Source organism: Kwoniella europaea, chromosome 3 (genome assembly GCF_036810445.1).
Source record: "Kwoniella europaea PYCC6329 chromosome 3, complete sequence".
Lineage (NCBI taxonomy): Eukaryota > Fungi > Basidiomycota > Tremellomycetes > Tremellales > Cryptococcaceae > Kwoniella > Kwoniella europaea.
This window is the reverse complement of record NC_089489.1, coordinates 1,903,387-1,926,021: the sequence shown is the minus strand read 5'-3', so window position 1 is coordinate 1,926,021 and position 22,635 is coordinate 1,903,387. Positions and strand designations below refer to the sequence as shown.

At 43.3% G+C, this 22,635-nt stretch overlaps 12 protein-coding genes across 12 annotated transcripts; 8 read left to right on the top strand and 4 right to left on the bottom strand.

The window, feature by feature from the left end:
• Nucleotides 1-360: 360 nt before the first annotated feature.
• Nucleotides 361-769, bottom strand: V865_008576 (uncharacterized protein; the record flags this gene model as incomplete). Its single annotated transcript, XM_066232310.1, has 2 exons — nucleotides 361-487; nucleotides 564-769. 2 exons carry the CDS (start codon nucleotides 767-769, stop codon nucleotides 361-363), a joined length of 333 nt encoding a protein of 110 aa, XP_066088407.1.
• A 909-nt stretch (nucleotides 770-1,678) lies between these two features.
• On the top strand, nucleotides 1,679-2,884 carry V865_008575 (uncharacterized protein; the record flags this gene model as incomplete). The annotated part of the gene is made up of 3 exons (XM_066232309.1): nucleotides 1,679-1,964; nucleotides 2,286-2,516; nucleotides 2,607-2,884. 3 exons carry the CDS (start codon nucleotides 1,679-1,681, stop codon nucleotides 2,882-2,884), a joined length of 795 nt encoding a protein of 264 aa, XP_066088406.1.
• Nucleotides 2,885-3,222: 338 nt separating this feature from the next.
• On the bottom strand, nucleotides 3,223-5,556 carry V865_008574 (uncharacterized protein; the record flags this gene model as incomplete). The annotated part of the gene is made up of 8 exons (XM_066232308.1): nucleotides 3,223-3,484; nucleotides 3,559-3,878; nucleotides 3,952-4,130; nucleotides 4,196-4,416; nucleotides 4,476-4,675; nucleotides 4,758-4,866; nucleotides 4,940-5,052; nucleotides 5,122-5,556. The coding sequence occupies 8 exons, from the start codon at nucleotides 5,554-5,556 to the stop codon at nucleotides 3,223-3,225; spliced, it is 1,839 nt and encodes a 612-aa protein (XP_066088405.1).
• Nucleotides 5,557-6,770: 1,214 nt separating this feature from the next.
• On the top strand, nucleotides 6,771-8,041 carry V865_008573 (uncharacterized protein; the record flags this gene model as incomplete). The annotated part of the gene is made up of 6 exons (XM_066232307.1): nucleotides 6,771-7,022; nucleotides 7,094-7,174; nucleotides 7,246-7,272; nucleotides 7,333-7,509; nucleotides 7,594-7,793; nucleotides 7,909-8,041. 6 exons carry the CDS (start codon nucleotides 6,771-6,773, stop codon nucleotides 8,039-8,041), a joined length of 870 nt encoding a protein of 289 aa, XP_066088404.1.
• An 865-nt stretch (nucleotides 8,042-8,906) lies between these two features.
• Nucleotides 8,907-10,156, bottom strand: V865_008572 (uncharacterized protein; the record flags this gene model as incomplete). The annotated part of the gene is made up of 2 exons (XM_066232306.1): nucleotides 8,907-8,942; nucleotides 9,092-10,156. The coding sequence occupies 2 exons, from the start codon at nucleotides 10,154-10,156 to the stop codon at nucleotides 8,907-8,909; spliced, it is 1,101 nt and encodes a 366-aa protein (XP_066088403.1).
• Nucleotides 10,157-10,428: 272 nt separating this feature from the next.
• V865_008571 (tRNA (guanine-N(7)-)-methyltransferase) lies at nucleotides 10,429-11,922 on the top strand (the record flags this gene model as incomplete). Its single annotated transcript, XM_066232305.1, has 7 exons — nucleotides 10,429-10,566; nucleotides 10,644-10,702; nucleotides 10,833-11,014; nucleotides 11,157-11,335; nucleotides 11,412-11,482; nucleotides 11,561-11,634; nucleotides 11,735-11,922. The coding sequence occupies 7 exons, from the start codon at nucleotides 10,429-10,431 to the stop codon at nucleotides 11,920-11,922; spliced, it is 891 nt and encodes a 296-aa protein (XP_066088402.1).
• Nucleotides 11,923-12,397: 475 nt separating this feature from the next.
• Nucleotides 12,398-12,906, top strand: V865_008570 (uncharacterized protein; the record flags this gene model as incomplete). The annotated part of the gene is made up of 3 exons (XM_066232304.1): nucleotides 12,398-12,421; nucleotides 12,512-12,602; nucleotides 12,710-12,906. The coding sequence occupies 3 exons, from the start codon at nucleotides 12,398-12,400 to the stop codon at nucleotides 12,904-12,906; spliced, it is 312 nt and encodes a 103-aa protein (XP_066088401.1).
• A 453-nt stretch (nucleotides 12,907-13,359) lies between these two features.
• Nucleotides 13,360-16,327, bottom strand: V865_008569 (protein transporter SEC24; the record flags this gene model as incomplete). Its single annotated transcript, XM_066232303.1, has 3 exons — nucleotides 13,360-16,145; nucleotides 16,200-16,231; nucleotides 16,284-16,327. The coding sequence occupies 3 exons, from the start codon at nucleotides 16,325-16,327 to the stop codon at nucleotides 13,360-13,362; spliced, it is 2,862 nt and encodes a 953-aa protein (XP_066088400.1).
• A 351-nt stretch (nucleotides 16,328-16,678) lies between these two features.
• On the top strand, nucleotides 16,679-18,165 carry V865_008568 (uncharacterized protein; the record flags this gene model as incomplete). Its single annotated transcript, XM_066232302.1, has 7 exons — nucleotides 16,679-16,727; nucleotides 16,800-16,829; nucleotides 16,886-16,968; nucleotides 17,038-17,256; nucleotides 17,335-17,898; nucleotides 17,961-18,024; nucleotides 18,086-18,165. The coding sequence occupies 7 exons, from the start codon at nucleotides 16,679-16,681 to the stop codon at nucleotides 18,163-18,165; spliced, it is 1,089 nt and encodes a 362-aa protein (XP_066088399.1).
• Nucleotides 18,166-18,784: 619 nt separating this feature from the next.
• V865_008567 (uncharacterized protein) lies at nucleotides 18,785-19,342 on the top strand (the record flags this gene model as incomplete). Its single annotated transcript, XM_066232301.1, has 1 exon — nucleotides 18,785-19,342. One exon carries the CDS (start codon nucleotides 18,785-18,787, stop codon nucleotides 19,340-19,342), a length of 558 nt encoding a protein of 185 aa, XP_066088398.1.
• Nucleotides 19,343-20,073: 731 nt separating this feature from the next.
• Nucleotides 20,074-20,401, top strand: V865_008566 (uncharacterized protein; the record flags this gene model as incomplete). Its single annotated transcript, XM_066232300.1, has 2 exons — nucleotides 20,074-20,222; nucleotides 20,290-20,401. 2 exons carry the CDS (start codon nucleotides 20,074-20,076, stop codon nucleotides 20,399-20,401), a joined length of 261 nt encoding a protein of 86 aa, XP_066088397.1.
• Nucleotides 20,402-20,759: 358 nt separating this feature from the next.
• On the top strand, nucleotides 20,760-22,490 carry V865_008565 (uncharacterized protein; the record flags this gene model as incomplete). The annotated part of the gene is made up of 2 exons (XM_066232299.1): nucleotides 20,760-20,891; nucleotides 21,000-22,490. The coding sequence occupies 2 exons, from the start codon at nucleotides 20,760-20,762 to the stop codon at nucleotides 22,488-22,490; spliced, it is 1,623 nt and encodes a 540-aa protein (XP_066088396.1).
• Nucleotides 22,491-22,635: the final 145 nt, after the last annotated feature.

Here is a 22,635-nt window from a genome sequence, read left to right as displayed (position 1 = left end):
TCCATAATCTCGTAATGGATTTATAATCACAATGTATCAAATAACTTTCCGTAAACTTATGACAAAGATGTTACACTTACAAGATATAATTTCAGAGGTTTTCGAAATTTCGAACCGCGACTCCGTGATACAGTACCTTGGATCCACAAATCTTGGATCCACTAATATCGCTCGAACACGATATCTCTAGTATACCTATGAAAAACGGAACAAACAAGCAAAGCAATGCATGGGTAGTCTAGTATTCACAACACCGTATGAAGTACGGTAAACTATCGATGATGAAGACAAAACATGATTCGAGTCAACCTACGATGATGCAGAACCTTGTACCACTCAGCATGATCATTATCTAAGCTACTATTGAGATTCGTCATCGCTTCCCCACAGCTCAAACGTGTTATTCCTTCTGGTACTAGTCCCAGAACCAGAGGCTGCGCTAGTATCAGTCGTCTTTGTTTGCTTGGTTCCTTGAGATGCTGTGGAGCTGCTATATCGTCAGAACCACTAACTCATCGTACGTGGGAGTGTACGCATTGAACCGTGTGTCTTGGGTTACTTACCTCTGTCCGAGCTTGTAGTCTAGAGTACCATCTCTCCTCAGTCCATCCTGAGTGACCACCGTATATCCATCTTGGTTCGTGCTACCCCTCAAAGCGGCATATCGTGAACCGGAAGAGGTAGTAGTACTAGAAGTTGTACTACCTGGGGTTCTGGCGGAACTGACGGTAGTACCATAAGAGTTTGTAGGAGGCCTCCTGTCGGCCATCCTGGTTGGATCTTTCTATTGAGATCTGACTTTTAAGTGATAAGGTTTTTGAGGATGTTTACAAACAGAGGAGAGATGAGCTGTGATGTGGAGTATTGGATGGATTGTCGAGAGATAGTGTCTGTTTTGTAAGATTCCAGCTGATCTTTTTATATATCTTGTTGGCTTTGCCATCAGGAAAGTCAGCCAGATGTGAGCCGTGAGTTGATTAGTAAATATGATCATACTGTTTGCAAGCTACTTCTGCTGTCCTTCCCTGTTGTGTGGTCCGTCAGAGAAGCCCTGGCGTATTTCCCAGCACAGTACTGTACTGAACTTAGATCTGAGATCTAAAATTGGGTGTCAGCGAGACAACAAACAAGAAGGACCATACATTGTGTCACTTCTCCTCCTCTTTATTGGAAATGGATCCTGACCTTGTCTACTAACTCCATTCCCTCCTTTGGATGACGCAAAGCCTCGTCTAGTGAGCTCGCCTAAACCTTTCCTCTCGGTCGATTGAGAATTGGGGGGTAAATGTATGATCAGATCATATTGCGTTTCAACGACTTTTCCTGTCATGTCATAAATTACTGTCCTTTCAGAGGAGAAGAACCTCCTTTCTTACTCGATTTTGTTACAGATCACCGGATCATAGCATGTGGATATATAGCAATTGGCTTCGGATCATATGTGTCCAAAGTCAAGTAATAGCTTGAAGCTCCGCCACCATACCGTCTGTCTGGCGTCTTCGAAAGGTAAAGATTGATCCCGTTGGAGGATTGACCTCCACCTTTCGAAGACGGTGTTTTGTGTTTTTTTCGCAACTTTTCTTGTCTTCTACAACACTAAACCATGAACTCAAATCCGTAGATAGCTTATGATATATAACACATCAAAATCCTTGTGACGTTCGAAGTCAAGTTGGCAATGTCGGACTCAACACTAGATAAGAAACGGGCTCGGTCTTCTGAAATCGATTCTGACGAGCAGGATCACCCGAACCCAAATGAGCCGTCCTCTTCGAAGATCAAATTGAACGAAGATGATGACAAGCATGCTGGCGCTATACCCAAGAAGAAAAAGAAGAGTAAGACATTAACACCAGGGATAGTTTATATCTCTAGATTACCTCCTGGAATGACGCCTCAGAAGGTCAGGCATCTGATGGGAAGGTGGGGTGAGATTGGGAAAGTCTATGCGCAAAGACGTGATGGTGAGTCTACATTCAAACAAATCTTTTCAAATATCAAGTGATTTATTCTTTTCGTTTGCTTGATTCGAAAACTCGACTTGATGATTCGGGTTCACGATCCGGGTCTGTATCGTCTTGATATTCGTGTCATGAGCATCCATACTCGTCCGTCTTTCACCATATACAACAGCCCTTCTTATATATACTTTCCATATTCATATTTGTATCACTTTATCCGATTCCCATCCTATTCATCATTACCTCTCATGTAAAAGACGAACATTATACCGAGTTCAGCTCTTATTCTCATCCAGCAAGTCAACGAAGCTAACTCTTCTCCAGCACCAACCGGCTACAATCCCTCGGCTGCCCAACAGAAGAAACAGAAACACGCCAGTGCGAACTTCTCAGAAGCATGGGTCGAATTCCTGGATAAATCCGTAGCTAAGACTGTGGCTTCCATGTTGAATGCTCAGGTGATAGGTGGGAAGAAAGGAGATAAGTGGAGGGACGATATATGGACGATGAAGTATCTGAGTGGGTTTAAGTGGGAGATGCTAGGTGAACAGATTGGTAAGTTTAACAATTTCATTTGTCCAACTCAGGAGCATCAATTTGAGAATTTTGTTTAAAACGAGCTCATTGATCCTTTACGATAATTAGCATACGAAAGACAAGCTCATCAAGCAAGACTCCGAACCGAGATAACCCGCTCCAAAGCCGAACAAGCAGAGTATCTGAAGAATGTCGAACTGGCTCGTGTACTCGATAAACGAAAGGCCAAGAAAGCACAATCGGGAAAGCAGGATGAACTGCAGAAGGATGGTACTGGTGCTGAGGAAGGAAAAGGTAGTTCGTACAGACAGAGACCGGTCATAGAGAAAAGTAAGACTTTGCAAGGTAAAGGGATGGATGATGTTTTGGGTAATATATTTGGTTAGATACAAGTTGATACGAGTGTGTATGTATGTTGATTATATTCTCGTTCTCGAAATGAGGCAATTGGTCATTATTTATTATTCATTAATGCTGGAATATGTACTGGAAGATATCGAAAGGTAACAATATTTAACAACGAGAAGATATCGCGATATTCTCTTAATTAAATGAAAAAAATGGGATGATTGTATATGGAAGAGAACATGAAATACAAGGAAAAGATTGTTATAATGTCCATTGTCCGTCAATTCGTTTCTAAATGTATATGTCTAGGATTTATAAATCTATTTGTCTATGTTTCATTATAAAAGCCAACAAAGCACCGATCATACAACCCAAATTACCTCTTCTCATTCATCTGACCATTGACCAACTTGCCAATATCCTTTGCCAACCCTACTTTCCAAAGTGTGGCAGCAGCGATAATAGCTGATAACCATGAAAATCCAGCCATCAACCAGAAAGCATCTTTCAACCCCGTATGTAGCGAACCACTTTGAGCGGTTATGTTGGTCTGCACCAGGGAGGCTATGCATACGCCCACGGTAGAGGCGATTTGAAGAGCCGTTTGGAATAAGGCTCCTGCTAAGGCTTGTTCGTCCCTGTTGTACCACCAAAGGATGTCAATAAACTTTCTTCATCAATTTCAATTTGCCTATGTTCTTCTCGCACTCACTCGAGAACCAGATTGGAGATCAATACTGAGCCAATACCGACCGTAAAGTCGGCTCCAAAAGGAGTCACTATGTTGGACATGAATTCGCATCCCCAATAGATGGAGTCTACCGGAGCCACGGCGAACAACACTTGAGCGAGTGCCGTGCACATCCCTCCGATGATGAGGAGGTAAGCAGCTCTCATTCGGGGTGCTAGTAGGGGCACAATGATGCAGGCTACCATACCCACGATAGGAGCTGGGATGACATGCACGGCGTTCATGATGGGCGAATCTCCCTTGAGGTTTTGATACCATATCGTGGTGAGGTACAACCAGCCCTGAATAGCCACAAATGACATAACGTCAACAAAGGAATGAACATGATTATTGTAAAATTATCAAGGGACTTACAGCAATAGCGAGGTACCCGCAGAATGAAAGTGACAAGATCGAAGTGACTTTCCATTCATGTCTTGAGAAGATTGACATATTGACCAAAGGAGGGATAGTGGTGTTCTTGACGACCCATTTCTCCCAGAAACCCCATACGACAAACAATACAACGGAGATACCGAGACAAACACCGATATCTAGAATATTTTGACAGGGTTTAGCACATAGATTATTCACTGGTCGTTGTAATATGGACACTCACAAGGCTGACCCCATCCATTTTCCACCAGACCACTTTGAGTAATTGCGAAACTGAACAAACTCAATGCTGCTGTAATCAAGAACGCACCAAGCCAGTCGACTCGTCTGTTCGTGGTTGCTGTTACCATCTTGGGTGGATCGTGAGGGATGACAAACGTTCCTGCAACAATTGGGATGAGGGCGAGTCCGGCAAGGATGAAGAAGACATATTGCCATGCTCGACTGTGACAATCACTCGAATATCAGCTTGTGTTTACTGTGGATAGTGATGATGAACTTACGTGCTTGCACCTGCAACTACACCAGCAAAGATCATACCTGGTCCACCACCGACTGGATACCCCAAAGCCAGAGCTGAAAATGCCATGGTCCTTCCTGGTTCTTCAGTGAAAGTAACTCCGATAATACCAAATGCAGCTGGGAGGGAGATAGAAATTGCAAGACCGGCAATAGCTCGTACAACACAGATGCCGATATAGTCCTAAAATATTTGCTTATGATCAGTAAAACGTGAAGACTTGAGGTTGAGGTGTGGTACGTTTGACGATTATTCGAAGACTCACCCGGATTACACCTGAGATGATACTGAAAACTACGAAGAGACCCATTCCAATGAGGAAAAGCCATTTTTTACCATACAGATCGGCGATTCTTCCTGCTAGTAGCAGACCACTATAGATTGAGAATCAAAGTTACACCCGTTAACCATGAGCTTTCAGCCTTCAAGGGGAAATCAAGGACTTACCATCCATTCGCTAAGGCATAAGCTGAACTAACCCATTGAGCTTGGAGCTCAGTCACACCCAAGTCCTTCGCGATACTGGGAATGACCAATAGTGTACTTGAGTTGGTGGCGGACTATCAATATGGCAACATGCCAGTCAGTGTGTTAGTCGGTAGTGATAGATCAGACTTGATGGTACTTACTGCGACAAATGTAGTGCTCATCATTACCGCACCCAGAATGATCTGTTTACTCTTTGATAATCTAGTTTTCTCCGGTAAAGGATAACTGTCCAATGCACCAACTAAATTTTCAGGTTCTACCGCCGGTGTCTGTTGGCCAGATGCCAATTCATCCTCTTTCTCTTCCTTCTCTTCTTTTTCTCTCTCCGACTGCTCAGAAACTCTAGTGGTCATCCTTGACAATGGTGCAGAAGAGGGAAACAAAAAAGGTTTATCTTCACCCGCAGCAGGGGTGTTCACCGCGGTGGAAGGACCCGATGGGAAGAATCTCTGATCTTCGTTCCATGGTGTGTTTGTTGCTGTTGATAAACCAGATATGGTATTTCCGTGTTCTGACACATCTTGGTTGATGGCGATGGGATCGATAGTTATTTTAGTAGGTCGAATAGGTGACATTTTACCAAGTTCACAAACAGTATCGTACAACCCAAAGTCGTCTTAGAAGAACAAAATAGACTAGAGCAGAGGTGAACAATGAAATACACTGAAGGAGGAGGGGAAGGGAAAAAGACTCGAAAAGAACGATCCATACACGTTCTATATATGTCTTTCAAATTTTAATATGAAATGATTCATTGGTATTCTACCTTGCTCTCATTGTTCTCCACCCAAGTGGCCAAGTGGGCCCGATAAGCACCGAGTGATCTAATGGGTGCGAAAGCGGGGTGGAGAAATTTACATTTTAAGCAGTTCAACAGTTTATCCATTTTAGAGATTTACACTTTTACAGGCTGTTTAGCATCGATGGCGTCAAAGTCTGGATCAAAAGAGAGTGGAAGAATAACCAAGGCGTTGAAAATTTTGCTTTTGGCGCGTTGACTTGAAGTTACCTTATCGGTCCGCCCCACCCATCCATCGTGCGTTAGACGGATAAAACGCACGTATATGTTGGAGTTAGCTGAACGTTAGTTACTGAAGCTGAACCAGAAAATTTTGGTTCAAGGGTTTGATTTGGTGATCTTCAGGGACCCGGCGGTTGTTTCCCTTGACAGCGGTATAAGTAAAGTCCGGATATACGCCGTTTACCACTTTTCGAAGCGGATTTTCGAAATGCTATAGCATACTTATGCAAAGCTAAGTTAGTATCGTTCCGGACGTCACGGAATTATGATTCACGTTCTCCACTCCGGTATCGGATTGACAACCGGCGAACAAAGACACGTTCGCAAGCGTGTTACATCTAGACGAGTGAAAATGCATATATTGTTCTTGTTATTTTGCTTTGCGTCTAGTCTGTTCACAATCATATTTGTTTCTGTGGTCGAAAACCTCTGTGTACGAGTGGATGCTTATTCAATCAGCACATGTTTGATCTTTCTGGACTTTGGTTCAGCTTGGGTTAGCAGACAGTGATCGGTGTGATCCGATCAAAATACCCATCAAAGGATCCAAGTTGACCACCCACAGGATGTCCGATAAAAGTGGAGAATGATGGACACTGTAGTTGAATGTGTGTGTGTTGTGTGTATTGACATCGAAGGGTTACAACGAAGACACGGCACTAAGATTCCTTTGATCAATTCCTCAGTGCATTCACATCCATACGTCCTCATGCTCCACTCAATCATTAACGTTAGAAAGATAAGCTCACTTTGCTTGTTACTGATATCATGACGCCGGCTGAAGATCTAGCAGAGATGATGGATCCCAAGCCCATCACTCGAGACCCATCGAACAACGATGAAGGGAAAGAAACCAAAGATGGAATCGAGGAGGCCTCTAGTACCGTTACTTCTGAAAAGATACCCGACGAAGATGTGATGGCCATACCACAAGATTCAATCATTGTTCAATCCCTGGCACTTAGTCGAGTGCAAAAGATCATGCTAGGTGGGACTATATCAGTCACTCACTTCATGATGGTAAGTTCTGCTACTGTACTGCTGTGATACTTACTATGTCGATTTGAGCTGATGATAAGGAGGATGACAAGTCATTATCTGTAGGATCGGGATTGTTGATCATACCTGTTATGGCTGATTATTACAATGTTTCCGTCTTGGCCGTTCAATGGGTACATTTCCGCTCCCTCAATAGCTATCGGATATGGAAGCTATGTGATTGAGCTGATGGAAGGTTAATTAGGTAACTTCGGCTTATCAATTGGCTTATGTGAATTACTGGTAGTAACATGTCCGTTTCACAAGCTAATAAAACCTTGCACATCCAGAGCTGGTCAGTGAAATCTTTCATTCGATCCCAAGAGTGTATTGGATATGTATTGAACCTGATTGGATCAGTGGTCTGTTGGTATCAGGAAGATTGGCCGATCTGTACGGTCGAAGAAAAGTCTATCTCCTGGGTATGTTGGTCAGTACGATAGCCAATATAGTTTCGGGTGTAATATCAGTAAGTACAGTATATCATATTGGTGTTGGTAACGAAGCACTGTATTGTGATGTACTGTACTGTATATTGACCGGCCTGAAACAGAACCGAATCGCTTTAACGGTCTTCCGAGCCATCGCCGGATTAGGTCTCTCGATCTCGGCCCCAGCAGGATTCGGTATAATAGGAATAACATTCCGCCAAGAACCCTCACGGACAATGGCATTCGCAGCGTTGGGAGTGGGTACTCCGTTAGGTGCTGTTGTGGGCGAAGTCGTAGGCGGATTGATAGCTGGTACAACGAAGTGAGCTCCCATCTATCCAATCTTACTTTCACAGGCTGTATATATTTCCTGTCCACTCACACAAATTCAGGTAAGTCAGGTTGATGATTGGTTGACATGATCTACTGGTTCATAGAAAAGGTTGGCAATACCTTTTTATTCTTATCCTACCTATCATCACGGGAATAATTTATATCCCTTCCGACGATAAGATCGCCCCTCCTCGAGATCCACTGACGGGCATACCTGTTGGTACTGGAGAAGAGTAGGAAGGTGGATTGGACAGGTGCAGGGTTGATAACCGTCGGATTGAGCTTGTTGTTATTCTCTGTCACTCAGGCTGGATTGGTAGAGGATTCACCTTGTCAGTGAACCGATCGTGATCAATCACATCAAACCACTCACGCGATAGTGATAGAGATGGTGATTCTGTACGATTGATGTAATGTTATAGCTGATTCAACTGGTATTTATAACATACTGTTTGACAGATATCCCACCAGTATTTTCAGTTCTAACTATCCCCATTGGCAGTGTCATGACCAATTTAGTTGATGAGTGAGTGAGATATCGTTAGACCAGTGGAAAGTGGTTTGCTTATTGGATATTACTTCGTGCAGTGACGAGCAAAGTATACCTGGTGCATTGCTTCAAGTTGCTTTGCAAGTCAGTACTCCTCCCCTATCACCAATTCCGAGCTGTCTAGACACAGTACAGTATGCTGATTAATCTGTGTGTTTGTTCGATTTATATTGCAGGTACATTAGATCTATGTTTGTCATCGATTATCTTGACTCGGCTCGAATCGATGCATGATCTGTTGGAGGGGTTGAGAGTATCATTATGGTTTAACGCAGCTTGTTGTTGGTTCGGTAAGTAAATTGGCCTATGTGATTTAGCGTTTATTGACGGAAATGAGTTAGTGCTGGTTATAATCTTTTTGGCATTTAGAAAAGTTGGATTAGCCAAAGATGTCGTAAAAGCTATCTGAATGGTCAAGGAATAAGCAAGATTCGATCAATTTGCTACTGATTTTCCTTGGAAAATGAACACAATTGTCGAATCTTTAATACTCTATGAACCGTGCATGCAATACTTTTCCTATGCATACTGTTCCTACTTGACCAACTACGTTTACTTTCCTAATCTCTTCCTGAGAGCACGAGTAGCCTAGAAAGGTGAATGAACGGACTGATAGTCAGCAATAATTCACTACATGTTGTTTACAACAACGAAAATGACAATGAGAATACAGGTGTTTGTTATTGCCATTGTCATATAGAAAATCAAAGCAGGATGGATTTAGGTCTTTGACTCACCTTTCTCCTCTTCTTGTATTTATGTTTCGAGATCTTCTTCTTTCTCTTCCTCTTTACACTATCCAACATCACTCCACCTTCCTGTACTGTTTCCTTTGTCGATCCTGATAATCCCATCTTAGCCAGAACATCGTTTAACCCTCCTACAACTTCATCTAAATTCGCATCTTTGGTATTTACTTCCACTTCACCTTTCGATTGTATTACCCCTCTCGAGCTATCTTTAGTTTCCGATCCACTGAAGATTCGTTCCAATTGTTCTTGTTCCTTCTTGGAAGATTCTTTCAACTCGTTCAACTTGCTCGATAAGATCGCTTCCAAGCCTAACCCCGAATCCGATTGGATCTGATGAGCTGCCCAGGGATCTACCAGCCCTCCTAAATGATGTAATAATTCCGGATGAGATAAATTGGAAAGTACTCTATGATGGTCGCCTAATCCACTCTTGGTCGTTCGTCGGAGGGACTTGGTAGGATCAGGTCCAGAGGGTTTACTAAATATATCCTCTAGTTCATCGCTTTTGGTGGAGATTGAGTTTCGGGGATGAGTATATATGGCTGTACCCATGTTGAGTGGTAGAGGATGATGAGAAGGGGTGAAAGTGTAATGTAATTTGAATTGTTCAGGATATAAGTAAATGGGTTTAAAACCTTCTACGGCATCTTTTGATGGTACTGGATGAGTGAATAGAAGTCGAGGTGATGAGGGGGAGGTCGATGTAGGTGCGGTAGAGGGGTTGGAATAATCTTCCTCGATATCGAATATTGATAATGGTCCAGTTGATGAGGTTCTGTTTGAATCGGATACGACGTTGATCTCGTGATTGGGATTCGAGATGGACCTAATCCTTCGTCTGACTCTACCATTCCCCTCTGATTTAGGTACGGTTGATACAGAGATGGGTTGTTTGGGTTTACACAGTGCTGAAGTATTGGCTGAACGAGGCTTGATACGTCCCCTGATAGAGGGTTTGGAACCTGTTGCGCTGGGTATGGAAGATAGGGCAGTGGATGTGCCGCCCACCCTCGTTGAGGGGAGGGAAGAGTAGAGACGACGGAGGAGCATCGAGAGCTGATGATGTACTCCTGTTGGCTATTATGTTTACTATCGAATGAAGTGAGATGGGAGATGCAAGTCAAAGAAAGGAGAGGAAACGAGAGGTGAGCACAGGGAGTGAGTCGGAACGAATCAACGATTTCGAGGTGGTGAGAAGAATGTCACGTGACTTTGCCTATTTCACTTCCAAAAGTTGAAACCCCCAATGCGACCGAGTTCAAAAGTTGTAAGACCATAGCCATTCTCAGATCAGATACATCGAAAGTCTGAACCGCAACACAATGTCAAAACGAACACACGATCAAGTGGAAGCAACAGAAATGGAAGCTGGACCATCAACAGGTATATCTTTGACTCCGAGTACGAATGGTGTCAACACACCGGATCAAGCCAATGTCGGATTGTTACAAATACCTCAGGTGCGTCAAGATAATGCGCATATGTACTGGAACGATAGGTAAGTGAACGAGGGCTGATAGTTGTTTTGTGATCATAGAAACGGTTCTATAGGCAGAGAGCACATGCGAATGTATTTGTAGATCATGAGCTGGATTAGTGAGTTTGAGTTCTGATTCTCCTCCAACGACCATTCGAATTGGAATGGGAGATGAAGTCGTCCTTATATGTCATATGTTAAGACCAAAGGTATACTGATCTCTGTCTTTGTTATTTGTAACTGGTATAGCCCAAAATCACCCTCTGCAATGGACTGGTCATTCCATTACCCTCAATACTTCTCTTATCCGGACCAAGCCGAACCCCTGCCTGGACAAAATACCAAGAAAGTGGAATGGGCAGATGTAGGTTGTGGATTTGGAGGATTGTTGATGGCTTTGGCACCGATGTTTCCGGATACCTTGATGTTAGGTGAGTAAGAGGAGTGCAATGATCTTTGCGACAATCCTTTTCTGCTGTTCTGACACTAAGACATGGAGTCTACTCATTATCATCAATAACCAAACTCTCTTTACAGATAGTAAAAGCTGACCTCATTCTTCATGGTCTGTAGGAATGGAAATCCGTACATCCGTGACTAAATATGTGACCGACCGAATTGCTGCCACCCGTCAATCTCAATCTCTCTTACCTTCCGAATCGTCCGAGAAGAAACCGGGGGAATATCAGAACGTCTCGGTGATACGAGCGAATGCGATGAAACATATAACGAACTTTTTTGATAAGGGTCAGGTGGGTTTATCAACCTGACAAGAGGAATTCTCTGTATGACATTATTATTATGCTAATTTGTTGCTTTTGATTTTAGCTATCCAAGATATTCTTCTTATTCCCCGATCCTCACTTCAAGAATCGTAAACAGAAAGCGAGAATCATAACGTGAGTGATGATTAATCTCTCTAAGAGTGGAGAGGTTTATTGCTGATTTGTAATGGTGATTGTGATTGAACGATATAGCCCAGGTTTATTAGCTGAATACGCATACGTGCTTAAACCAGGTGGTATCTTATATACTGTGACTGATGTGAAAGGTGAGTAACAATGAACTCCCCTCCTACTTTCTGAAAAAAGAAGAACGTTCGTTGTACTGGATGTTCATCATAGCTGACAGACTGACATTGATACGCACAGACCTTCACGATTGGATGGCTCATCATTTGAACAACCACCCACTATTCATTCCCATCCCCAATTCGGAGTTGGAGGATGATCCGATATTGGAAGCTGCCCGTACGTCCACAGAGGAAGGAAAGAAGGTGGAGAGGAATAAAGGTGATAAGTGGGTTGCGTGCTTTAGGAGGGCTGAGAATCCCCAGTGAGACATCTATCTTTTCTCATGATCATTGTATGCATATCGATATATGAATACAATAGTCATCTTTCATAACCATGACATGCATGTATAAATGGATTAGGTTATTGTATAAAGGATATGCTGGATATACTCCATTGTTCTGCTATCAAAGGGATGATCACCATGAAGATCCTTGCGGCAAGTGAGTGTAAATGTTGTGATGACAAAAAGACACCTTTGAGTCGTTTCATCAGTACAGATCCGTCGTTCTCACAAGTTTGATACATCAATCGTTATTATGTATTGCATATATATATATATATATATTTAACACCAACGGGCACACACACGATGCATCTTTGCTTGTATTCATCTCTCACCATGTTGGTACTTGCACAAATATACTCTATAGCTGACAGACATCATTGACAATCTAAGCTCTCGTTCGCACTCGCAATTCCGACCACCTATAACGTCCTCATCCTACAGCTGGGAAAGAAATGCCTGCACCCAGACCACCTCATGTGAGTTTTTTTCGCATCTATAACCGAATATCCAATCCCATTTCTTGATTGCTCGCTCACATATACTGATGACACTTTACTCCAATACAGTCAATAGAACTTACCATCCCTCACGTATTGACCCAAGACCAATTTGATGAATTGGAAGATCTCACTTTCCTCCATTTCGAGGAGAACGATGGTGAGTGGATCTCACTATTGAAAATCATACTATACTTCATACTATATGATGTTGTATGGGTAAATTAACTAAATATTCATTTAATTATGACATGGTTTATCGTACAGAGGCGTGGCCTATATCACTAAAAATCACTTCAGAGTCATCTGAGACAATACCAGAAGAAGATCCAGAAGGTGATACGGTCAAAGTGGAGACTACAACGATATCCATAGCGACCAGTGTAGAGTGGAATGTAGGGAATGAAGAGAAGATGAGAAGTATATTTAGGGATTTATTGGTTGAGATTATGGGTGGGGGATGAGTGATTGTACTGTACAGACACTCATAGTCGTGATCGATAGAGAGAAGAGAGAGCTGATGATATATCCTTCTGATGGGTGTAGTATTGAGATCAAACGTGGTTAATAAACCAATTATATCCCTCTCACACCTACAACCATCTTATTCCGTACTCCTACCTCATCATCCCTATGTCTGAAAAGAATCACTCCCTCGTTCATGTTATAAATTGTATTCGTACCCATATTATAGATTCACCATGTATACATTTCATTTTGTGATTTTGGTATATACTGTTCATACTATATCAAACAACCTCGACCACTATCTCAACATTCAACACCAATCTCATGCATATATTTAAAACACTGCTGAATTTGACTGTCTATGGATGTCTTGCATTACTTTGTTTCGTATTGATTTATCAATACTAATTGCCATTCACCTGCCAAATTCAAATTCAAAAATCATCAGCTCAACTATCATTCGTACCTAAAAAGATAAAATAACCCACCTTATTCTTGACAGTCGTCAAATACTGAGCATAACTACTCATATGATCCATCCTATCTTCAATCAACAAACTCAAAGCCCACGATCTCAATGCAGGTTCAGCATCAGATTTCACCACATAGACATGAGGTCTATATACACCTCTTCTCAATTCTCTAGTCTTCGCTATGATATTATTAACCCTTTGAGAGAATGGGTTATCCAACAGGGGTAAAGTCGATTTACCACCTTGAAGTTCACCGTAATCATTCAAACCGAAGACATCTTGAATTAGACGTGGGACCGCCTCGTGTCCTACCCATATGAATATATTCTGAGAATCTTCAATAAGGAACAATCCATGTCTTTCTAATCTTTCTGAAGTCAAGTTAAGTGCTGGGGGAAGTACCATCTGTCCAGTTTCACTGTTGATATTCCCAGCTTCGTTAGGCATGTTGTGTAAAGAGTAGAATCTTGGGTGTATGTAGGGAACGAGCGATTGACATGGTAAAGTGGTTAACAAACATTGAGCATATGCTCTAAGATCGGGTGGGATAGATGCACCTTCCCTCAAACCAACATGTTTCACTAATCCACAACATAACAATGGTAATAATTTGAGATTCTCTGGAACGGCCAATTGTGCTGATGCACCACCGGACGAAGAGGTAACCTGGTTCTTGTATACAGCCAATATATCACTGAGGTTCTTCGTGATGGTGTTCCTAGCATCGTCTAATGAATGTGACATTGATCTCTCCACAGCCTTGTTGGTAAGGTAGGTAGCGATGGCAACTTGATCTGCTGAACCGTATAGCTCCGAGATCGAATCTGTCGTAGGCATAGCTTGAGTGATAACTCTAATTCTTCTCTCACCATAACAAGTGGTATGTAAGATAGCAGTTTGAAGAACTACGAATGATCCCTTTATATCATCTTCGAGCTGTAATTCAATAACATAATTTTGATCGGTAGGAACAACAGGTAAAGCCAATAAGTCGGTAGATCGAATGAAGAAATTACCATGGAAAGCGGACATCCTTATACCCCTCGTTGCTCTAACTCTAATCACAGCTTCTAGACCCATAGGCATAGCCAGGACTTTACCGAACTCAGTCGCGAACTTGATAGCATCTTCTGATCGTGAGGCGTTGAATCCGGGGTACAAGTAAGTTTGACCAGCTGTATATCTCGGTAAACATGATAAAGTAGCTACGTCGGTATAATTCGTCGAGAACAGGAACATGTCAACGGCAACTTGTTGTTTCGAACATTCGATAGCGAAAGTCTTGTAAAAGCTTGAAGCGGCATTGAGCAAAGATGATTCTTTGGATGTACCGAGTAACTTTGGATCGTCTCTAGCTTTCAATGCTCCTTCACCTAATGTCGGTAATGTCGCGGTGAGAGCAATGATCTTACCACCGATCTTACCGATAAGTTGATGAGCAGCTTGTAGACCCGATCCAAGGGCGTTACCGACCGTGTGGGAATCTTGGAACATGTCGCTTAATTTGCCCAGGAGCGATTCGATAGCTGGACGAGATTCCGTCAAGTTGACAAGTAAATCGACGGGTTTAGGTAAGAAGACATCTGAAAGATCGGATACGACCAACATGGAAGCCTCGGTGGCACCGGCAGGTAAAGAGAAGAAATAAAGTGAAGTTGATACAGCTATGATAGCTACTTTAGTTCGATTGTCGGCATTAGGGATATTATCCAGACTTTCCAAAATCGTTCGAGCTGCGACGGCTACCATACCTGATTGGATGGCTTGTTGGGATACGTCAATGACAAAGGCGTATACGGGTGGTTGAGGTGGTCTGACCATATATTCAGTCGGGGCGATGAATTCTACAACTGAATGGTTGAGTTCTTTCCTTGACCATCGATCGGCAGGTTTGTTCTCAGCCTGATTCCAGTCGAACAGTTGAGGTACTTCGTTACTTAAACCACACATACAACATTTCCACCTATTACCACCTTCGATGAACGTGACGAAAGGGTTGATATACGCTCTACATCTTCTACATCTTGCGATTACACTGTCTTCTACGACTGGTACGGGATCGTCACCGTCGACTTCTCCTCTGTACGATCGATAGGGTGCCATGACTAAAGCTAAGGGCAATTTCGATTTGTTGAGTAGAGACTGAGTGGTAGGCATGGACGTTAAGGTACATCGTTGATAGGAGGGATCAGGTTGGATATGTGGAGAAGCAGTGACAGCTGCGTTAGGAGGAAGGAGGTAAGGTGGTGGTGGTGCATCTAATCCTGTTACGTCTGGTTGCATACCAATCAGGTTGACAGTTTGGATCTGATGAAGTTGCTTTCCACCTCCATAACCCACATTCATCTGTTGGAATTGATTAGCCATTTGGTCGACGGGTTGTTGACCGGGATAACCTGGTTGTTGCTGTTGACCATACGCGGGTGCTGGTGCGGCACCACCGTAAGCAGGTGCAGGGGAAGCCCCATAAGCAGGCTGTTGTTGCTGAGCGGGATCAGCTCCACCAAAGCCAGGTGTGAAATACTGAGGTTGTTGCTGCTGCTGTTGTTGATCGGGATATCCAGATGCTGCTATAGGTTGTTGAGGTTGGGTATCATATCCTCCTCCTCCATATACCTGTTGGATCTGAGCGGTGGGATACTGCCGACGGCCTGGTCGGTGGTGAGTGGAAGAGGGTTGAGGAGCAGGAGAGACGGAAGGGTTGGATGAGCCGTAGGAAGGTTGGGTTGGGACTTCCCATTGAGATCTACCGGTGGATTGCTCTGTGGTTTTGTGTGTTAGCTTACTTCAGTTGGCATATGGAAGGCTACACTCACCAACATAGACATAAGCATTTGATTGTGGATCCCTACGACGAATAATTAGCTGTTGTGCGATTCAGTGAGAAACAGTCAACTCACCATCTGGCTTCCCAACCTTGCGGGAGCATGACCTCTTGTGACATTTCGCTGGCAGGTGAGTCGATAGGATACAGTGAGATCGAGTGAGAAGGAGAGTATCTTCTTGAGTGTCTATAGCTGAGGATCTGTCCTCTTTCGAGGTATGATCAGTGACGAGGCAGCAACAGGCAGCAGCGCGTCAGCATCCAGCATCCCAGCATTCATTGATGATGATGACGTGCCACTCTCCCGGGAATAACCGGTGATACCGCAAGGAGCCATCGGTGGTATGTGGCCCCGCGTCAGTTGTCTCGCTCACTCGCTCTGTTTATCTAGACTCAAAGTCATCTCCTAAGCTTGAACTGGTGAGATATCTCACTCAACATCTGTCATCGCCTCAAGAGAACTCAACAAGGATGCTGCAGACAAATCTACTAGCACCAGGACATGCAGATCTAGTCACCCGTGAGCTGTTCGATCTGCGACTACGCTTGGTCAGGTCATAGCTCATCATATGCTAATCACTCTCCTTTCTAGACGTGACATATGATTTCTACGGAGAACGATGTGAGCTCTTGCGACGATGATGGGGTAATAGGCATGAGCTGATCAGAATTCCACAGTGGCGACGTGTTCTGCCGATCAGAAGATAAAGCTATTCAGGAAGTCTCATGAAGGAACATGGGATCAGGAGACCGAGTGGAAAGTGAGCTAAATTCCCTCCACCAGCTCATCGATAGGTAACACCTAGGATCCTACTGACTGATCTTGACAGGCTCACGACGCACCTATACTACACTTATCATTCGCCCATCCAGTACATGGATCACTCCTAGCTTCGTCATCGCATGACCGAACAGTCCGAATATGGGAGGAACCAACAGGAAGAGAAAGGGAAGGAAGATGGATAGAACGAGCTGTCTTGACGGGCGCGAAGGGAAGTGTGAAGCAAGTAGAATTTGGAACAGCTGATGCAGGTAGTGAACCTAGAGTCGTGAGTGTATCTCACATTTGACATCATCCGGTATCATGTCCAATCAGCTCATTTGTTGTGACTGATGGGCTTGGACAGGCAACAATATCTACCGATTCATATTTACGTATCTACTCCTCCGCCGATCCTTCTTTATCCGACTGGTCACTTCTACAACCCATACACATACCGACCTTACCGCCTCCTGGATCGAGCTCGAATGAAGAACCTCCAGTCGATGGAGGAAGTACGAATGAACTAGCTCAGGGAGGATGGGGTTTATCATGGTGTAAAGAGAGATGGTGGGGATCGATCATAGCTGTTTTCTCAGGTATATCACCCATAGTGAAAATACTCTCTATACCTGTCGATACTTCCTCATCGGCAAATTCGATAACGTTCCTCAATCCACCATCATCATCTTCGACAGCTCCTCTAACGAGTATAGCCTGGGCGCCATCTTGCGGTAGATCATATCATCTGATAGCTACTGGGAGTAGAGATGGAACCATCAGGATATGGAGGTTGGAACCTCCCGGTGAGAAGCTACGAGTGGATTATAATGACGATGGGTACCATGATGGTGTGGGCGGAAGCGCTCAGTGGAAAGGTGATTGCGTGGCGGACTTCGGCAAAGGTGGAGCGAGGATTGGAATGGTTGATGTGAGTGTGATTATTCCAAGGGATATTCAAGATGGGCTAAGCTGATGGATGTTCTGGGCCAGTGGAATGCAACTGGGACGACGTTGACGACGACGGACGACGAAGGCGTAGTGAGGATATATAAACGTGAGTCTGGTGGATTAGGTTTGCAGCCCACAGGCTGACAATACTTATGTGTTGATTCCAGCTACATACGCAAGAAGCTGGAAGCTGTTAGGCCAGATGACGGCTGAGGAACCACCTCATGAAGATGGGAATGGGCAGTAGCAAAGAAGTGTTGTTGTAGATGTAACCCATATTCGAAACGTGGTGAGACAAAATATACGATCCATTGATTTAGCTACGTTGAAAAGTAGGCTGCATACAATAATCTAGACTACTTACCGCTGAGCAAAGCATCTATTCTTATGAACAAAGGATCACCTTTTGAAGCGCTGATTATCTGACTGTATTTGAATTTTACCCAGATTGAATAAACTTATTCTGTTTGACTGATTCGGTACTGTGTCTCACCTCACTCCGCGCTGATGAAGCCTCTTGATTCCTCCGGATTAACAAAAGAGGCCAGTACACCGCCCAAGGTGTTCAAAGGACAGTAAAAAGTCAAGTTCGACAAATTCGGAGGTTCGGTCTCTTCGACTCAGAACGGGTGATGCCATTACATCCTTTGATAGCGGTATAACTTTTTCCCTTGTTCCAGGTTGACGATTTGACTTCCGACAAGTGGAGTACTATACTGTCGATGTAAGATATAAAAAGGGTACAGTCCGCTAGACGAACCCTTGAAATACCATCCTGTCTCCATCCTCACTTATTACTGAGACGATATCGATTGATTCGTGATTCATAATACCCTGTATACAAACATACAAGCGATCGATCGACCATGTCTGACAGAGATGCCAATCAACGATATTCTCAATACTACACAAGTGGTGCTGGGGATCGATCTCTAGGCACATTCACCGAGGACCAAACCGCAAATCATCAATCTGGTCAAGGTGATGGGACAGGTGCTGAGGATATCACAACGTTCTTAGAACAATACAAAAACACGAATCCTTCGGCAAGTTCGAACGCCCCTTTCTCAGCTGAACATCGACGAGGTGAAGCTGGATCTGACTATGATGGATCTTCTGTGCCCCATACTGATACCGGTACAAGAAGTATTTACAATTTTCCTTCAGGCCATCAAGGTCAACCGTACGATTATAGTGATTTCGCTACTGAAAGTGGCGTTAGGGCTGGTAGTGTGGCCGCTCCTCCAAGAGATCAAGAGATGCATACTAATTGTGGAGATGCACCTCGTTTCTACCGAGAGACAGATGATAAACCAGATATCACTTTTACTTCCAGACATGATGGTGAAGATCATACATCATATCTACGGGGGGGTTTGAAAAGGAATAGAGGCGGTAGGGATGATGGTAAGAAAAGGCGATGAAAGGTTCAAATATGACTTGAGACGCTCGGATACATGATCGTCCCAGGGTTATTCATATTCAATTCTCATATTCAATATTGTCTCCCTTCTCTTCCTTACATATGCATTATATACACATACTGTAGTCAGCATTGCTCTGTCAGAAGCTCCTGTCTGGATGACAGACGAAGCTATATAGCTGTTGTTGATTGAATAAGAATCCAGGTATATATTGTATACACGTCTTCGACAAGATCATTCATAAAGCCCTCCCTTCACGATGCCCTGCCCCTCCTGCTACTGTGACTGCTGTTCCCTTTCTCTTCTTCTTGACCACTGGGGCAAGGATCTCTTGTAATTTCGTTCATTAGCATTGAATAGGCCGAGTCTCACTTCGCCTGGATATATTTTGCTGTATTGAGATGCCTGTTCAATGACCGTCGCCTCACCCGCAACTTTGGCTTAAGTGAGCGGTCACTGCTGTAAACCAGGCAATGGATGTATTGTCATGATGAGCCAAGGAAGAAAAAAAAGGATGTTGTGTGACGTCAAATAAAGGATACCAGGTCCTTTGTTCCCCAGAAGCTATTGTTTCAACCAGAGAACCAGCAAAGTTATCCAAGTAGCGACAGGAAACATATTAATGTACTGAACGGGTATTGATTAGATCGATCAGCCTGGTCAAAATCTTCACGCAAAGTCATTCATATCATCCGGGTATCTGACTACATAATAGAAATAACCTCAACAACATGGCTGCAGATAGTCCACAATCTTCTAGCGTACAGAGCAGAGGTTCAGGAGCGTCAACCCGTGGCACAATGGCAATGAGGTACAAAATGGACGATGGTCGATTCATCTCTAGCACAATCCCGGCAAAATGGGATAGTCATCTTAAAAAGTAAGCTCTGACAGTTTATATATTTATATAAGAGAGGACTGGGATTGACTCGTGTACGGTACAATAGGACCTATACGGCGGGTGACGAGAATGTCAGATACTTTGATACTCAAGATCTGGAAAGGCTCGGGGCCATGGAGAATGAGGGAAGGACCGGAGATGAAGTTGATCGGTCATAACAACTTGGGATAGTTTACACCAGATCTGCGGATGTTTGATCATATGTCTGACATGGGTTTGCCATTCCACATGCCATTATACGATCCTCAACTAGTATGCATACAATAGTCCACGTATATCACAAATAGCACAACAGATAATTTATACCTCTAACTAGGTGATTTGCCACTCGCTTTTTTGCCACCCCCGTCCCCCGCATGTCATCATCATCTTTTCTGATTCCACCCTTTTATCTTATCTCCAACGTCACTTAAAACCTAACATATAATATCATACAGCATATTGAATTTAGATAACTTAAGAGGTAGAGTGAGGAAATAGATTTGACAGCTTCCTGGCATTGTGCATAAATTTGGAATGAATGTGAATACAGATATACGATCGAATTTAGATAATCTCCCGGATGATGTTTTGGGTATAATTTTTAGACAACTGGATCTGAATGAGTTGATAGGTCTGAGAAGAGTAGGGAGGGGCATGTATGATAGGGTGAGCTCAGCATGACGATGCTTCTCATTCCATCTTGTTTGTCCCTAACTCATCCCCCTTCACCTCAATAATCTCTCATTGACCCTTGTACGGTTAACTTCTTTCCAGGTGACATCCCTTGGTATTCCCCTTTACCTCTTGTCCCACCGCCAATCTCAAATTACCCTCTTCCCCTCTTCAGATCAATGGGATCCACTAGATCTACTAAAGCACAATCACTCTATCAATCGATCACTAGCCAACCATCGTTTCCACGCTCTACAAGTGGGTCCTACATGGTCGAAAACCGTCATACCGACTCTGGAAATAACTTCCAATAACTTAGTCATCGGTGTAGGAAGTAAGATATTGGTTCATCCCTTACGTTCGAACTCGAATTGTCATGGTGGAAAAGTGATAGATCGAGCGGTGGAATATGATATAAGGACAAAGAAGGATCAAGGTGGTAAATCAGATATAATTGGTATAGTACCTATAGATGGTGGATCAAGTGGGGAATACATAGTAGCTCAATTTGATGGTACGATTCAACGAATTCATTTACCATCTTCATCGTCAAATTTCGATATCTACGGATATACAAATCCTACACCGTCGATCAAAGCTAGATATTCATCTTTTAATCAACCCAAGGAATCGATCAATACATTAACAGGTACGACTGATGGTCGACAATTCATGACTACCTCTGTATCAGGTCGAGTCAACATTTACACCACAAATTCACCTTGGACCGAACCATCTTTTATCCAATTGAAATCTCCCAGAGCATGGTCATCGCTATTAAGCAATAGTCATGATAGCTCGGTTGGACCAATGGCAATATTAGGTATACAAGGTGGAATGGACCTGTACAACCTTTTACCTACTGGTATATTATCACCTAATACAAAAAATAGGAAATTGTTAGGTCCAGAAGAACCATTATTATCATCACCTTACTGTTTACAACTTCCTCCTACCAATCCTGATGGGACACCTCAAACTTCACATAATCCCAATTTACTTTTGAGTGGATGGTACGACTCTCACCTCCGTATACACGACTTACGTCTACCTAGTCAATTACCTGTTGGACAATTCTCAGATCAATATACTTGGTCGGACGGATCGGCTTATTATTCGATTTGTTGGGTTGGAGATTATCATATTGCTGGAGGTACTTCCAAACATGGTACGGTATCTTTCTTCGATATTAGAAATTCCAAGAACAAGAACAAGAACAAGAACAAAAAGGATAGAATAGGTTGGTCATGTTTTTCACCTAATGGTAAAGGATCACCGGTCTATTCGATGAAATATGATAATGGAAAGATATACGGTGTGACGGAACGACGATCTTTCGTACTCTCCTTTGATCATTCTGGAGAATACAAGAATGGAATCTTGAGTGAGGATTTGCAACGATCCATGATCTTGCAAAGTAACAGGGATAGGGATAAAGGGAGATATGCACCTAATGGATATAAGGCAAGGGGTGGGAAATGGACCTGGTCAGTGAGGAATGAACAGGATGATAAGAATGGAGGGATAGCAGTGGGGTATGAACATACGAGTAAAGGCGGGGTGGAACTGTTCGATTCGTTGGTGTCGGCTTGATCGATTGACACAGCTTTTGATCTCAAGTTCAGTTGTATAGTAGTACGCATCTGCTAGAATAGAGTTGTAGATCATATAGAAGTAGATGTATCACCGTTGTCCCGTTGTTGATATCAAACTCAAGCGGTTGATTGTATCACCAGGA